This window comes from Gossypium arboreum, chromosome 6 (assembly GCF_025698485.1).
Source record: "Gossypium arboreum isolate Shixiya-1 chromosome 6, ASM2569848v2, whole genome shotgun sequence".
NCBI classification, from domain to species: domain Eukaryota; kingdom Viridiplantae; phylum Streptophyta; class Magnoliopsida; order Malvales; family Malvaceae; genus Gossypium; species Gossypium arboreum.
The window spans coordinates 14,289,945-14,304,331 of record NC_069075.1 but is presented as its reverse complement, the minus strand read 5'-3'; the positions used below and the strand labels follow the sequence as shown (position 1 = coordinate 14,304,331).

At 31.9% G+C, this 14,387-nt stretch overlaps 1 protein-coding gene across 12 annotated transcripts; it reads left to right on the top strand.

Annotated features, from left to right (window-relative positions):
• The first annotated feature begins 1,586 nt into the window (after positions 1-1,586).
• LOC128294205 (uncharacterized) lies at positions 1,587-4,448 on the top strand. 12 transcript variants are annotated; one of them, XR_008284515.1, is made up of 7 exons: positions 1,614-1,800; positions 1,958-2,154; positions 2,243-2,283; positions 2,381-2,444; positions 2,872-2,961; positions 3,593-3,716; positions 4,083-4,448. XR_008284515.1 is itself a non-coding variant. In XM_053030235.1 (6 exons), exons 1-4 carry the CDS (start codon positions 1,602-1,604, stop codon positions 2,893-2,895), a joined length of 333 nt encoding a protein of 110 aa, XP_052886195.1. In that variant the 5' UTR covers positions 1,587-1,601; the 3' UTR covers positions 2,896-2,954; positions 3,593-3,716; positions 4,083-4,448. The 12 variants fall into 12 exon arrangements, 5 of the variants coding, with proteins under 5 accessions (XP_052886195.1, XP_052886193.1, XP_052886197.1 ...); XR_008284512.1 differs by having other exon boundaries at positions 1,616-1,800; positions 1,893-2,154; positions 2,381-2,439; XR_008284510.1 differs by having other exon boundaries at positions 1,616-1,800; positions 1,893-2,154.
• The last annotated feature ends 9,939 nt before the right edge of the window (positions 4,449-14,387 follow it).

Here is a 14,387-nt window from a genome sequence, read left to right as displayed (position 1 = left end):
CTTTCTTTCCTTTTTTCATTTTCTAATATTATTAGATTATTTTATAAAGCAATACTGCAAAAATCCTTTGTAGAAATTGAGTTTCTTGTTATACATTGTTCAGTGCGTAGTGGACTATGTTCGTCAGTGCAAAACACAAATAGTTATTGGCTTCATTTGTATCATCGAGGTTAATTTGCTTGGAACTCATTTGCACACCGAAGATAGGTGGGGCGAATATAACAAATATAACCTTAAAGATAATGGCTTGCTACATGCCTTGGAGCCTTGTCATATTTCTTCTTTTTTTGTTCGAGTTCCGTTCGTGTGTTCAAGATTTTCCTCACCGGAGATTTATACTGACAATTGATATGGAATATATTTAGAATATGTGGATTAAATTGTAAACATGTGTGTAAATATCCCATGAATAACTTGGACTGATGTTTTTAAAATTCAAAAAGAAAAAAAATGACCCTCTTAAATTTTTTATAGTGTTTGTTTTTCATATCCAACATGTTTATGTGACACGTATATGTCATGAGCTGGGGATCAAAGCTCATAACGATTGCACAAAGAGTGTCCCATGGAGGTCAATCGATTAAATGATGTTCATTTGACCTACTTGAACTGACCCAATTTGTGGAACATGTGGAGAAGCCCGTCTACTTAAAGCCTTGATGACCCAATGAAACACTTATGGAAAATTAGGACTACCTTGATAAATATGGAAAATAATCTTAAAAGGTTTGTAATTTGAAAAGATTTGATTTTGTAATTTTAAAAGATTGAGTCAAACATTTAAGAATATTAAGTGTAGATAGGCTTTAATCTCGATCGTTGATGTAACTTAATATGTACGGTTGGTTTTGGAGAGCTCAAGTATAAATAGAGGCTTTCCCCTCTTTTGTAATCCTCCTATGGAATCACATTCTTTGTATTCTTTTAGAGTAATAGAATACTAATATTTACTAAAACACTTGGCTTACTTTGCTTTCTTGTGGCAATTTTTGTTCTTTCATTGCTATTTCGTTTTGAGTTGCTTTCACCTTTTTTTCGGTGCCTTAAAAGAATTTCTATTGAGAATTCTCACTTTGCGAGAATTAAGCTGACTTAGGCAGATTTGAAACCAAGAAATTACTTAAGATTACACTAATTGAGAAACTAAAGTTCTAATCCCGTGACTTATACATATGTTTATAATTTATTGCACGTACTTTGAATAAATACTAGGTTAAATTTAATTTGACATTCAGCATTATCTCTATGTTAAATTATATTAGGAATAGATTTTAGAATGAGTTGTTATTTTAATTATTTTTAAAATTTAAATTATAAAAATATATATATGTAAATTTCGAATGAGTAATTAGTTATTTTATTGAATTTTGGATAGAAAAAGAAAAAATAACGTGATTTTATGACAATATTTTTTAATACAATGAAATTATCCTTTTTAGTTTAGTATTTTTGTTTTGTTTTTAAAATTTTTAAGAGTGTTTTTGTAATTGTTTGTATCTCTTGCCCTATAACACTAACAGCATGTTTGGTTCAGTGTAATGGCTATGCCATTACAATCCTATTCCGTGGGCCCACACTAAACACTTGTTTGGTTCAATGGAATGCCCTATTACGGGCTTATTCCATTACGCGCCTATGCAAAGAAATTGTCTTATTTCTATTCCGTTTCATCAGCACCGATTACTGATTCGGTGTTTAAGGAAACGCTCAATACAAAGACGCTCCCCACTTTGCCCTCTCCCCTTCTCCCACTTTCTCACTTGAAAAAAGCAGACGGACAATCCTTCATCGCAGGGTCAGGTAAAACATTTTCTCCCTCTGTTCCTTCCATATTCCTCTCTTCCAAATTTTCAGCCATCTTTTTTCTGCTTTCTTTTTTTTTCTCTCAATAGAGTTTTCTTTTCCTCTCTTCCGTTTCTTTTTCTTGATCTGTAAAATTCCATCTATTGCTGGAAAGAGCAAGAGGGTTCTTAGAGGGGGAATTGAAATCTAAATCGAAAATCGAAAATGTTGAGGGTAAACCGAGTGATAAACAGGGCACAAGCTTCGATTTTATTTAGTCAAAACCTCCTAAGACATGACCCAAAGATTTCCCCTTCACCTCCTCAACATTTTGCTTCAAAATCATCCATTCGATTCTTCGATATTTACACGGTAATTCCTCCATCTCCCCCTTTTTAACTCTAAAATATTTGATTTTTTAAGTTATAGTTCTTTTTAACTTTTTGTCCTGTGTGTGCAGCTTGCAAGCAAGGAAAAAATGGAGAAAGAACGAGCAAGACTGTAAGTTTAAGCTTTGTTTGTTTATTGAAATTTTGTTACATTCTCTTTTTTCCATGAAATTTAATATAAATAATTGTTTTAATTTGATTTAGGGCAGTGCTGATGAATTGAATAAAGGATATTTTGATGATATGTCTGAGCTAAAACAACACGGTGGTAAGGTATTAACTGATTTGATCTTTTTATATAGATATAGGCTATATCATTTGCAAATCTGTTCAAATTAGTTGAATTGCAACTGATTTTTGAGTGAAATTAATGTTACTTTCTGTAAACATTTTAATTGTTAGTTTTTTTTTCTGGGCAAATTGCACTGGTAAATAAGATTCTAATTCCCGGAATTGCAGCCAAGAAGTTTCATGCCGTGGATGTTATATATTCTGATGGTAGAAAATCAAAGCTGTCAATTGTTTTTTATGCTAGCAAGTTGTTAGTTGTTAGTGTTTTTAAATAAAGCAACATGTTAGTGAGTTTTTCACAACCCCTCTGGCAGCTGCTTTATTAGTTTGTGTTATAAAAATGATTTTGTCTTTATTGAACAAAATGTTGATTTATTTATACCTTTGTTTTTTTTTTTACTTCTCTCAGGAATTTGGTCAAAATTTGTTGTGAAGTTGAAGTAAAAACCAAGCTATATGCATGCATAAGCCTTGCCTGCACTGCTTTCAGAGGTTTTTAGTATGTACCCTTTTTTTTATGTGTTCTTTTTGTAGACTTTGGACTAAATTTTAAATTTGAGTGACTGTATAAGTGATTGTGTCTGAATTTGTTTATGTTTGAATACTGAAAAACATATGAATGTTTTAAACTCTGCTATTTGATTCTCGCATGCTCTCTTTTAGTGCTTTAACATAGTCTACTTATTATTTTAGTTTAATGTTCAAATCGATAGTACCTTAGTAGATTCAAATGGATTATGCTATTTATCTATTTTTGAGTGTGGGTGCATCATTCAGATTTTCTGTATCAGCTTTAGAAAGAGTTTAGAGATGTCCTTTAATGCCTGAACAAGTGAGATCTATGGTCTGTATGAATTTCAAAGTTTTCAGGCTCCTGGTGCATTACCTAAATTTGAGAGCCCCTTTAACTAGACAGTTCTAGCTCATATGATTCGATTTATATTTTACTTCTGTAGAATCTTGATTCTAGTCATATTTTTTTGAATGTCAGCATGATAATGTGATTGTATTTCTGTTCTAGTATGTTAACGTGTTTAATTATCTCATCTTTCTGTTCTGTTCTAGCTGTTTCTTTTCACTCTCTAATTTTTCCATGCATATATTATAAAATGGATTTGTTATTAATACAGAATGATACAAGCTCTACTGGATAGACTTGCTCCTTTGTTTCTTCAGCAACTAGTGCAAGATTACAGCAACTGGGTTCAACTCCAAAAGCAGTTGATAAATTAGCTTCTTTGTTCATATCAGCTAGTAAGCCTTTCACCTGTTAACTGTTTTATTTTCCCTAATTTATGTTTCTTTGTCTCAGTTAAGTCCATGATGATAAACCATATTCTTTTTAATCTGAATCAATGACAACCGATTTTAATCTGAGAAAAGAGTAGGGAGGGGAGGGGGGAATAGCATATTCAGACATATTGGCTGGGGCTGGCTATTTAACAAATTAATGATCATATTCGCCAAATGTAGCTGTATTTTGTTCTGTCATATTAAAAGTGATGTAATGAAGGATGTTAACCTGCCGCTGCTAGCAATAGTATTCGTTTTAATTACCTTAAATAATGATTTTCTTTTCTTGGATGTTCTAACCTTGCCTTTGTGTTAAATTACTAATAGCAGGTAAACTAGCAAATGCAAGGCTGAGTAACTCAATAAATTTGATATTTCAGCAAAGAAGGCATTGTTGAGATTCAGCAGAGAAGGCATTGTTGAGATTCGCAAACTCAATAAATTTTGACATATTTGGTTAGAAAGAGTTGGAATCTTTATCGCAATATGGGTTAAGCTTTGACATCATTTTATTATGATTTTGGATTGTCCCCAATTGGTCTCTTTGGAAATAGAGGAGATATTGCAACTTGACAAGATTCCGAGTGTTGAATAAATAGAAATAAAATGTTTGTGCCTTTTCTTTTCGATGCTTCAGTGATCCTAATACCAATGGATAAGTAGAAAAATAAAAATTTCAGACTATTTATATAATTTTATTATGTTGGTACCAAATTTCAGACTATTTATACAAATGTTTCAGCAATACTAATACCAATGGTGGACAAGTAGAAAAATAAAAAGATAACACTTTTTCTTTTCGGTGCTTTGTGACTTTTTCTTTTAATAAAATTTCATGTTTAATACAATTTATCAATTTTAGATAATAACACAAATAAAAAATTATATAAAATTATGTAAATAACAAATGAAATTTTAGTTGAAACCATAAATTTGGGATTAATTTATAGGAATATAATGACATCAGTTATTATAGTCCAAATGAAACTTTAGATGATACCATAAAATTGAGATTAATTTATAGGAAGATTAATTTATAGAACATAATTAAATTATTTGTTTCGCTAATGATATTTTAACATATTAAATATGCATTGTAATTTAAAAATAATAAAATAATTATGTACTATTTTTTAATATTATATATTATGATTTTTATTCATTCATATTTTAATAATAATTATATTAAGAATGTTATTAAATTATATATTATTATCTTTATTAAATTATATTTAATAATAATTATATTAAAGTATGATTAAATTATTTATTATTTATTATTAAATTATATTTAATAATAACCCTATTATAAATTAATAACAATAACAATAATCATCTATCTAAAAAATTCTACTAAAGGTATTCTAGTCATTTTAGTTTTTTTCCTTATGCTATTACAATATCATTCCATTCAACCAAACACAATAATACTATTACAGCCTTACATTCCATTCCATTCAACTAAACAATTTGAATTATCGATTACTGTTTCTATTCCATTACAACTCTATTCAATTACGTTCTGTTACTATTCCATTACAAATGAACCAAACGTACCTAAATTCAGTCAAGAGTAGAATATAGTAGAATATTACTATTAAATTATAGTTGTAGGCGAAAAGTTATATATAAAAAACTTTGATTAAAATAATGAATTTAAGTTTTTAAAATTGATTTTTTATAGATTTTGCATAAAAATATAAAAATACACTCCATCAATTAAAAATTACTAAAAACCATTCAATTTACAAATCAAGTTATATCATTATATTATTTTTGTGATTGATATATATTTTTTTATAAATTGATAAAATTAATACTTGATGAGATCTAAACTTAGAATGTAATGAATCCTAAATCTAATCTTTTAACTTTACTTTTTAATCAAGGGTTCATTTGTTTTCTATATAAATTTTAATAAATATCTTTATTACATAATTTATTTTTCACTCACATCATAATTTAGTAATATTTAAGCATTTGATATCATAAATTAATCAAAACCAATGCAATTGAAAAATAAAACAAATATAATATATTAGTAGGGGTATATTCGTACTGAATAATTTTTTAAAATAATTGTACGAAATAAATATATAATGAAAAGTCACTTTCCAGAACAATAATGAGACTAGACTATTATTTACATTAAAGAAACTTTTTACATTATTTTTATTTCTTTCGTCTAGATAGAGAGTGAATTATAAGAGCAGTATAAATGAAATAAGAATATATAGAATTCCAAATAGATATATTTTAAAGAAAATTAGTCAAGTAATCCATATCTTTTTAGGATGTTATAAAAAGACAATGAAAACATCTGAAGCCTAGAGTGAAACTAGAAAAGATAAGGCTAAAATGGTCTCAAAATGTTTCTGGGTGAAACTCTAAACGTGTGCATAAGTTGCTATTGCAAATATCAGTGTCACTGTGTAGACAGACCAGCCGCCACCGTTGGGTTGGTTCATGTCATTATGATATCAAATTGTGACACTGACGGCTGTCGGTGCATTATGAAACTCGTTTTTGTGAAGTTTTAGAGAAACCTTATCAAGTTAACCTGAATTGTGGAATCACTATTTGCCCATATTTATAACATGTGATCGTTTTTAAAATGATCACTTCTTTTTAATCAATTATGCATTATCTCTATTTTACTATTTATAATAATTAATTTTTTTGATATTTGTGATTGTCTCTTTTAACTATGTTATTTTTTATATTTAAATTTAAGTTATCTCTTTGAGAGTTTAATATGCTTTGTTGAAAATATAGAACTGGTAAATTGAGTGTCAAAGGAGTGCCCACTTCCTAACCACTAAAACTGTGTTAAGACAATTTTCATTTTTGAAGTGTTAACAATTTATTGAATGGTTTTTATAGGCTGTACTGAGGATTTGGATTACCCATTAATGAAAAATCAATATTTTGGAGATTGGATCGAATCAGATCACCCAAGTCAATCTTTTAGACCATAGATATTGGATTAGATTGAAACTTTGATTAATTAGCTTTCCAGAGTCCATATTTACATTACTTGTTACTAGTATATTGAATTGAGCTTATCTTATTGTTGGTTTAATGGGATTGTGATAGATCTTCTATGTTAGCATATCTAAAAAATAATCTATTTAATTGAGAAACTTGTATAAGTTAATATACTAAGAGAAATGATCACTTAATTTGTTCTTGTGAGGAACTATATCGTATAAGTGCATTTCAGAGTAAAACCTTTTATGTTGTGGTTTTACTTGCTGAATTCACAAGGTAAATTTAGTGTTTAGAGTGTTGAGTCTTCAAGGTACAAAAGTGAGGAAAATTGTGACGAGTATAATAGGTTAAGATCACTTGTTATAATTGCTGAAGAAAGTGAATATTTCTCACTGAGCTAGGCTCCACAAATGTAGAGAAACCAAATTGCATAAACAATTCAGGTGTGTTCTACTTGTTTATCAGTTTTCCATTATAGTGATGAAGGAGTGTCCCCTTCCTTGTCACTCCTTCACCTTGACAATTTATTTATAGCAACTGTTTGAGGTAATATGCTTTACCAGTGCAACATTTATTAACTTGCATATTTTAACAATTAAACTTATACAATTATAAATAATTTATTTGATTTTCAGAAAACAAGTACATAACATTTCACAAAATAGATATAGTTTTCATAATCTTTGAGTGCCATATGAACAAAAAGTGAAATAAGATTCAAATCTAAGGTATATGACATTTTAGGAGTCTAATGGTTGTTGATAGTAAGATAAATTCATATTTTTAATATATTTATTTTTGGCTAATTATCGGATAAAATGCTATTAAATTTGAGTTTTTCTTATCAAGAATGAAGTTGGTATGCTGAATTCAAACTCATACAAAAAGGGGCTAAATTGGAACAAAAAAAAACCAAAGAGGAGGGCTCGATTGAAAGATTGAAGATTTAAAGTTGGCTGCATAAAGATTGAATGATTTTTTATATTGTTAAAATTCTGTAATTAGTTTGAATTTAATTTCTAGTTTAAATTTGATTTTTAAAATTTTGATTTATTTAGTGATAATATTTAGAAAAAATCTAGATAAATTTTAGCACTAGAAGTGTGTATAAATACCTAGTGGCTACAACCAATTAAACACACACTTTGGCCTTTTGAATTTTATAAATTCTTTATTTTTTTCCTTTCAGCGTCAATGCTCTATTGTGCCATTTCAATTCTTTTTCTTTTACTTTCAACTTTTTGGCTATTTGCCTTCCAAGCCCTCTTCCTTTTACACTTTCCAAAATTCTCATTTAAATCACTTCTATACACCATCAAGCATGATACGTTTCATGATTAACTAAATTCCATTTTTAGCCTTAGTCCGGTTATCGCTTCGACGAAGTAATCGTGAGATATGAACCCATACTAAATACTTTGTAAATCGGTATTCGCTATCTCTCTGGAATATGGGATAATGCAAATTCGTCCCTTTAAAATTGATTTGACTTCAATTCAAAAAATGCATGTTAGGTTGGAATCATTTGGCGTACAATTAGGAAGTTGAGTCGGGTGTGCTGTATTCAAAATCTCGCAAATAAATTGGCGTGTTCAGGTGGGAAAAGCCAGTTGAATTCCATCAAGGGAGATAGAGATAGGATTTAAACAACTCACACGGTTGAGGCCATTGATTCAAGTTGGGCTTTTCAGATTGTAAAGCTGTCGAAGTCTTAAATTAGGGTGCGTGCCACATGGTCGATTAGCAGGTCGTACCAGAATCGACTATGAAAGGAAGAGTTGGTGGTTTGAGGCATCCTCAATTGCTATAACCAATTTACCAGTTGAAAAGAAAAAACCATTTTTCAAGGATCGGTTCAAGTTCGGAGTATACCGAGGCTAAGGCTAAGCTTTAAAAAAAAATTCTATTTATCCATTTAATTTTATTTTGCTTAATTTATTTTGCAATCACGTTTTTACTTTATTTTATATACATATTTTTTTTTCTTTTCATATTATTATCTTTATCCACTAAACCCCCCACTTTTTTTTTCCAGCATTGGAACGCACTGGTTGTGGGCACGACTATTACCGCGACAATAATTCTGATCACGAGAAAAAGGCAAAATTAGACAACCAATCCTTTTGGATTCAACCCTACTGCTCTATATTTCAATTTACTGGTATTTTATCGTAGCAATTTATATTTGGTAGTTTCGACGCCCATCAAATTTTGGTGTCAATTGATGACATATTGGATAGGCACCTAACTTGGTTGGTTTTGATATGTTTTTGGTATATTTTAAAGTGTTTTGGTCATGTGAAAATGAGTGGAAATGGTATGGTTTGTTGTGCAAGAAAGGATAATGCTTTGGCTTATTTTAGGGTTATTTTGAGAAGCACACAGCCTGGGACACGAGCTGTCACACAGCCATGTGCCACACATGGTCACCTCACACAGTCGTGTGTCATTATTATTTTTGGTGCAAGTTTCACACAGTCTGAAACATGGCCTATGACAGGGCTGTGTGTCTCAAGTCAGTATGCAACACGGTTTGGCACACAGCTTACGACACGACCATATGACCTTATTATGAATACCCACAAGGGCGAAAACACAGGATGGGACACATCCGTGTGTCCAGACTTCAAATGTTCACATGGTCTAGGCTATGTCACATGGCCGTGTGACCCTTGTTTCCCAAATTTTCATTTTTTCCAAAAAATTTGTTTTGTTTCAAATTGATCCTTGATTGTTCCTAAGTTGTTTTTAGGGCCCTAAATGCTCGGTTTAGGGCCTAATAGTGTATTTTCACTATAATTATATTGTGTTGTTAGACGTTGATATTAAACTGTATATACCCAATTATTTACAGAGAGCAAGAGATTATATGTTGGAATAAGAACCAACAAAGTTCAATTAAGATATGAATTCAACTCTTCACAGCCAACAACTCGTTCCACCATATGACGCACTCGAACCCATCATATCCCACTAAGATTTATAGGTTTTTGTATGGAACCCATTAAGACCTGAACCCTTTAGTGAATCCATGCTGAACATCGTATGCTTCACCTTCTCAGCAGTCACCTTAACCTCAAGACTCACATAATCAATTAGATCAATATGAGGAAAATGACTATGAGAAGGAAATGACGAGTAACTTTTCCTTCACAGTATACAATCTCTTATAGAAATCAATAGCATGAGCCTGAAGAACTTCACTTTCAAAACACCAACCCAACCTATCAATCCAAAGCACCTCAATTATATTCTTTTTCTTTTTTACGACTAAGGTTCAACTATGAATGAACCTTATATTATTGTGTAACAACTCACTTTTCAACTTTTACTTCCATAAGGAATTTTCCTGCAAGAAAATCGTTTCAACTTCAATTAGTAGTGCCAACTCCCTAGCCTGAAGCATCGGCATGGCTAGATTTTACAGAGTTCATTGCACACGAGCTATGCATTCAATGCCCTTCTCTTACGCATAAAAATATTACCAAGCACAGTCTTGTTCCACCCTCGCACTCATGAGTAGTTTTAAATTCTCAACAATGTCATTCATATGTCTCCAATTATGATGCACTAGATCCTTAAACTCGGAGTGACATAACTAGCTAGACAGAAAATGAAATGACCTAACACCCTATGTATGCTAAAAGGCAACCTAATCCAAGAGAGACATTAGAACATACCCAATCCAACTCAAGCCGTAACAAGTTCTTGAAACGACTCACCCTTTGAAATATCCACCAAGTTAATGTCACACCACAACCCAGGATCACTGCTAAATCTATACTTAAGGTTCTAATCAAAGCCCTTCATTACCACTAAAACGAGAACCAGATGGAGGTTCGGTAAGTTTCAAAGCTTTTCATTATTCATACCCCAAATTTCCAACTAATCCACCACAGTCCTAATTTGCATCAATCATTGGCCAGTATTCTCACAAGTGTCTTGCCAAACAGGCCCACTGACTCTATTTTTCTAATTCTTATCATCGGTTTTCCTGATTCCTAGTAGCTTAATAGTAATCGTGTGAGCCATGCACTTTTCAATGAGGTCATAAACATGTTTTGAAAAATTAATCGATGGGACCCCATAAACCATTCTTATGCTCACATCGCTTGCCTAAAGCTCAAAATCATCATCAACGAAGGCCCTCAATCCCCCTAAAGCCAAACCTAAAAGTGTGTCCTTAAACGAAGGCTAAAGGTTCTCACCTCTGATCCCAGCTAGCCGAATGCCAACTCCGTCCCCCAAGCACACGTGACGGCTCATCCTCTTGCCTCCTCACTTTCTTAATAGCCATACCAACCCCCACATTCGAACTAGTAGGGTTTGGGCCATCTGCCGACAGAGTCACATTCATAGGACTAAGCTTAAACAAGCTAGAATTGGTTATGACTTTTTTTCGAATACTTTGTAACAGCCTAATTTTGTGAAATCAGAATAGTGGTTTCAGGACCATAAATTCGATCTGAAAATAAAATTTATTTTATTTTATTACGTGGTCTGTAATATTTTAGAAATGTCATGTGAAAATTTTGATAATAAAATTTTATCGATTATGTGCTTACTTACAAGAAGGACTAAATCGCATAAAATACAAAAGTTAAATTCTAGTAGTTACAAAGATTTAGTAGCAATGGAATTCAAAATTTGAGGTCCTTATATGGTAATTAGACCATTAAAGAAAAGTATATAGATATTTTGGTGACTCATCCATGAAAATTTAGAAAAGGGCAATGATTAAATTTTAATTTGAAATAATTTAATTAATTAAAAGATGAAAAAGAAAATATCATCTTATTTTACTCATTTTCTTCCCCAAAAATACATGGAAACCCTAGGAGAGAGAGAAGAAACTTTCATGACTTAATTGGGTAAGTTTCATTGTCTCGTTTTTAATAATTTTGATATTTTTGAAACCGGGATAACTTAATCTATCTATTTGGGGGATCAATTTGAAGAGTTATCAAAGTATGGAAATTAGGTCATGCATGTATATGCTGAAAATTAGAAATTTATGGTAGAAAATAAAAGGTTGTTGATAGATAAACAACTTTTACAAAGTGATTTTTGATTAAAACATTATTTAGGGACTAAAATGTAAAGTTGTGAAAATTGATGAAAAATTATGAAATTTATAGAAAATATGTGCTGTAAATTTTATGTTGAAATTTTGGTTACCCTTGGAACAGGGAGTAAATTGCATAAATTTCATTTTTAAGGCCTAGGGACGAAATTGGAATTTATGGAAAAGTTAGGGGCAAAATGGTAATTTTTCCTAGGACGTAAATTGAGTCCAAATGAATATGAAATGTGTGAAATTGATGATTGAAATTATTTATATAGATCCAAAAAACACAAATTTGATGTTAGATTGATGAAAAGAAAAAGTTTCGGATTAGTGGATTTTATACGCGAACCTGTGTCGAGGTAAGTTCGTGTAACTTAATTGAGCATGTAAAAATGTTAAATTGAATGTTGTGTTTTTATGGAATGTGACTTATATTGATGTGAATTATTTAATTGCTATATGAAGAATCGAATACATGTTTGAAACGGTGAAAAAGGGTTAAACTCCGTTTGAATATTGAATTTCGATGAATATATGTGCTTTTCTGAAATGAATGAGGTCTTGCGTTTGTTGCTGATGGGATTTAGCTCAGACGAGTAATCTTATTGATCTTATTATAGAAAGGATTTAGCCGAAACGGGTAACCCTGATATAATCCCTCTCGAGCATATGTTACAATTAGGATTTAGCCTGGACTGGTAATCCTAATTGAGCTCTTTTGAGCGTACGTTAAAAAAAAATTAGCCTGGACTGGTAATCCTGTAATACGATATGTGGCTCGAGAGTGTGGCCTTGATTAAGTGCCTTATGGGTACTTTTGAATAAGAATTGACGGGTTATTGAATCGTACACCTCGAGTGTACTACTTGAGTATCCATTGGAATTTGAATGATTCAACGGACAAAACTCTTGGCATGATGAGGGAATTATGAGATGAAATGATAATGTCTTGGAAGAATATTGCATGATGAGCTCATCTATGTTTACTTGATGTATATGAAAATTTTGTGACTAACATGTTTGATTGAATGCATGTGTTTAGGCAATTTTTCCAAGTTGATGGAAAACATGATATTGTATGCTTAGATTTAGTAAACGGAATTGGTAAGTTTAGTTTCCATTATACGACCTTACTAAGCATGCAATGCTTACACTGTTTTATTTTCCCTTATTTTGTAGTGCTCGGAAGCTGGTGAAAGTTGGAGATCATTGCAGCATCATCACCCTATCCACTAGCTTATTTTAGGTATATATATATATATAGTAAAATCATTTTGGTATAATGGCATGTATAGGCTAACTTGGCCATAGATGGCTTAAATATGTGGTTTGTAACCTAGCCATTGGAATGGCTAGTAATGGTTGTTTTCTTTATATGCTTGTAATGTCATACTATGGTAGTTACATACATGTTAAATGGTTGTTCAAATTATGTCTAACATATGGAATATACCAAGGTAAGATTACAAATATGTATGCATGTAATGATATGTCATGTTGAATGATAGAGTTTGCTTAATTTGAATGTTTGAAATGGTTGGTATTTGGATGTGAGTTTAAGTACAGGTCATTGTTGTGATTTTGGGTGAGAAATGAAGCTAGAGATGGCTTTATTTTGTCCACACAAGCAGAAATACGGGCATGTGTCTAGACCGTGTGTGACACACGGCCTGGTACATAGGCTTGTGGTTAGGCCGTGTGTCCCTTGCACATTAAATTTGAGAAATAGAATTATTAGAATTGAGCACACGGGCAAAGACACGAGCATGTGTGATACATGGCTTAAAACACGGGCGTGTGTCTTGGCCGTGTGAAACCTAGACATATTCTCTAAGAATTTAATTAACCACATGGCTTAGCACACGGGCGTGTGGCATGACCATGTGCACAAGTCAGAGAGTTAGACGGGGTCAACCACGGCTTGCAGCACGGGCATGTCTCAAGGTCACACGGGCATGTCCCTTGGACCACACAGGCATGTGAGCCCTGTAACTTAGAACTTTTTTTTGTGATTTCATGAAAATTTCTTAGAGTTTCCGATTAAGTCCCGACTTGGTTCTAAAGCTCGTATTGGGCCTCGAGGGTCCATTCAAGGGACGATATGAATAATCTTGGTTAATGATTTGTAATTTATGTGAATTATCTGAAAAATATTCTAAAAGTTTCAGTAATGCTTCGTAACTCTATTCTGGTGAAGAATATGGATTAAATGGTGTTACATTTAGTGGTATCAGAGCTACGGTTTAGTCGATTCTCAGATTTAACGTAGCAAACACAAGTTTAGCTATACATGCCATTATATAATTTGCGATAGTGTGATGTCTCCTAATCATTTTAAGTGTGTTTTTCGTATAGTAATATCATTTAACCAAGCTAGAGCTGAATCCGAGGAAGCTAGGAGCAATGGTTCAGGTTTAGTTCAAATAGTTGCATTTGTATCTGGTAGTGAAAGACCCGTATCTGAGGGCCAAAATGAGGAGGCAAAACATACCTTCTTTCAATTGATGAATGAATAGTTTACCGAGTACTTAAGAACAAATCCCGCTGTACAACGACCTCCCCAACTGCTCCTC

Coding starts and splice junctions, on each gene's coding strand:
- LOC128294205 (XM_053030236.1), top strand. CDS start 1,602: ATGCCCTATTACGGGCTTATTCCATTACGCGCCTATGCAAAGAAATTG. Junction 1,801..2,242: donor ATCCTTCATCGCAGGGTCAG/GTAAAACATTTT, acceptor CTGTGTGTGCAG/CTTGCAAGCAAGGAAAAAAT. Junction 2,445..3,592: donor TAAAACAACACGGTGGTAAG/GTATTAACTGAT, acceptor TTATTAATACAG/AATGATACAAGCTCTACTGG.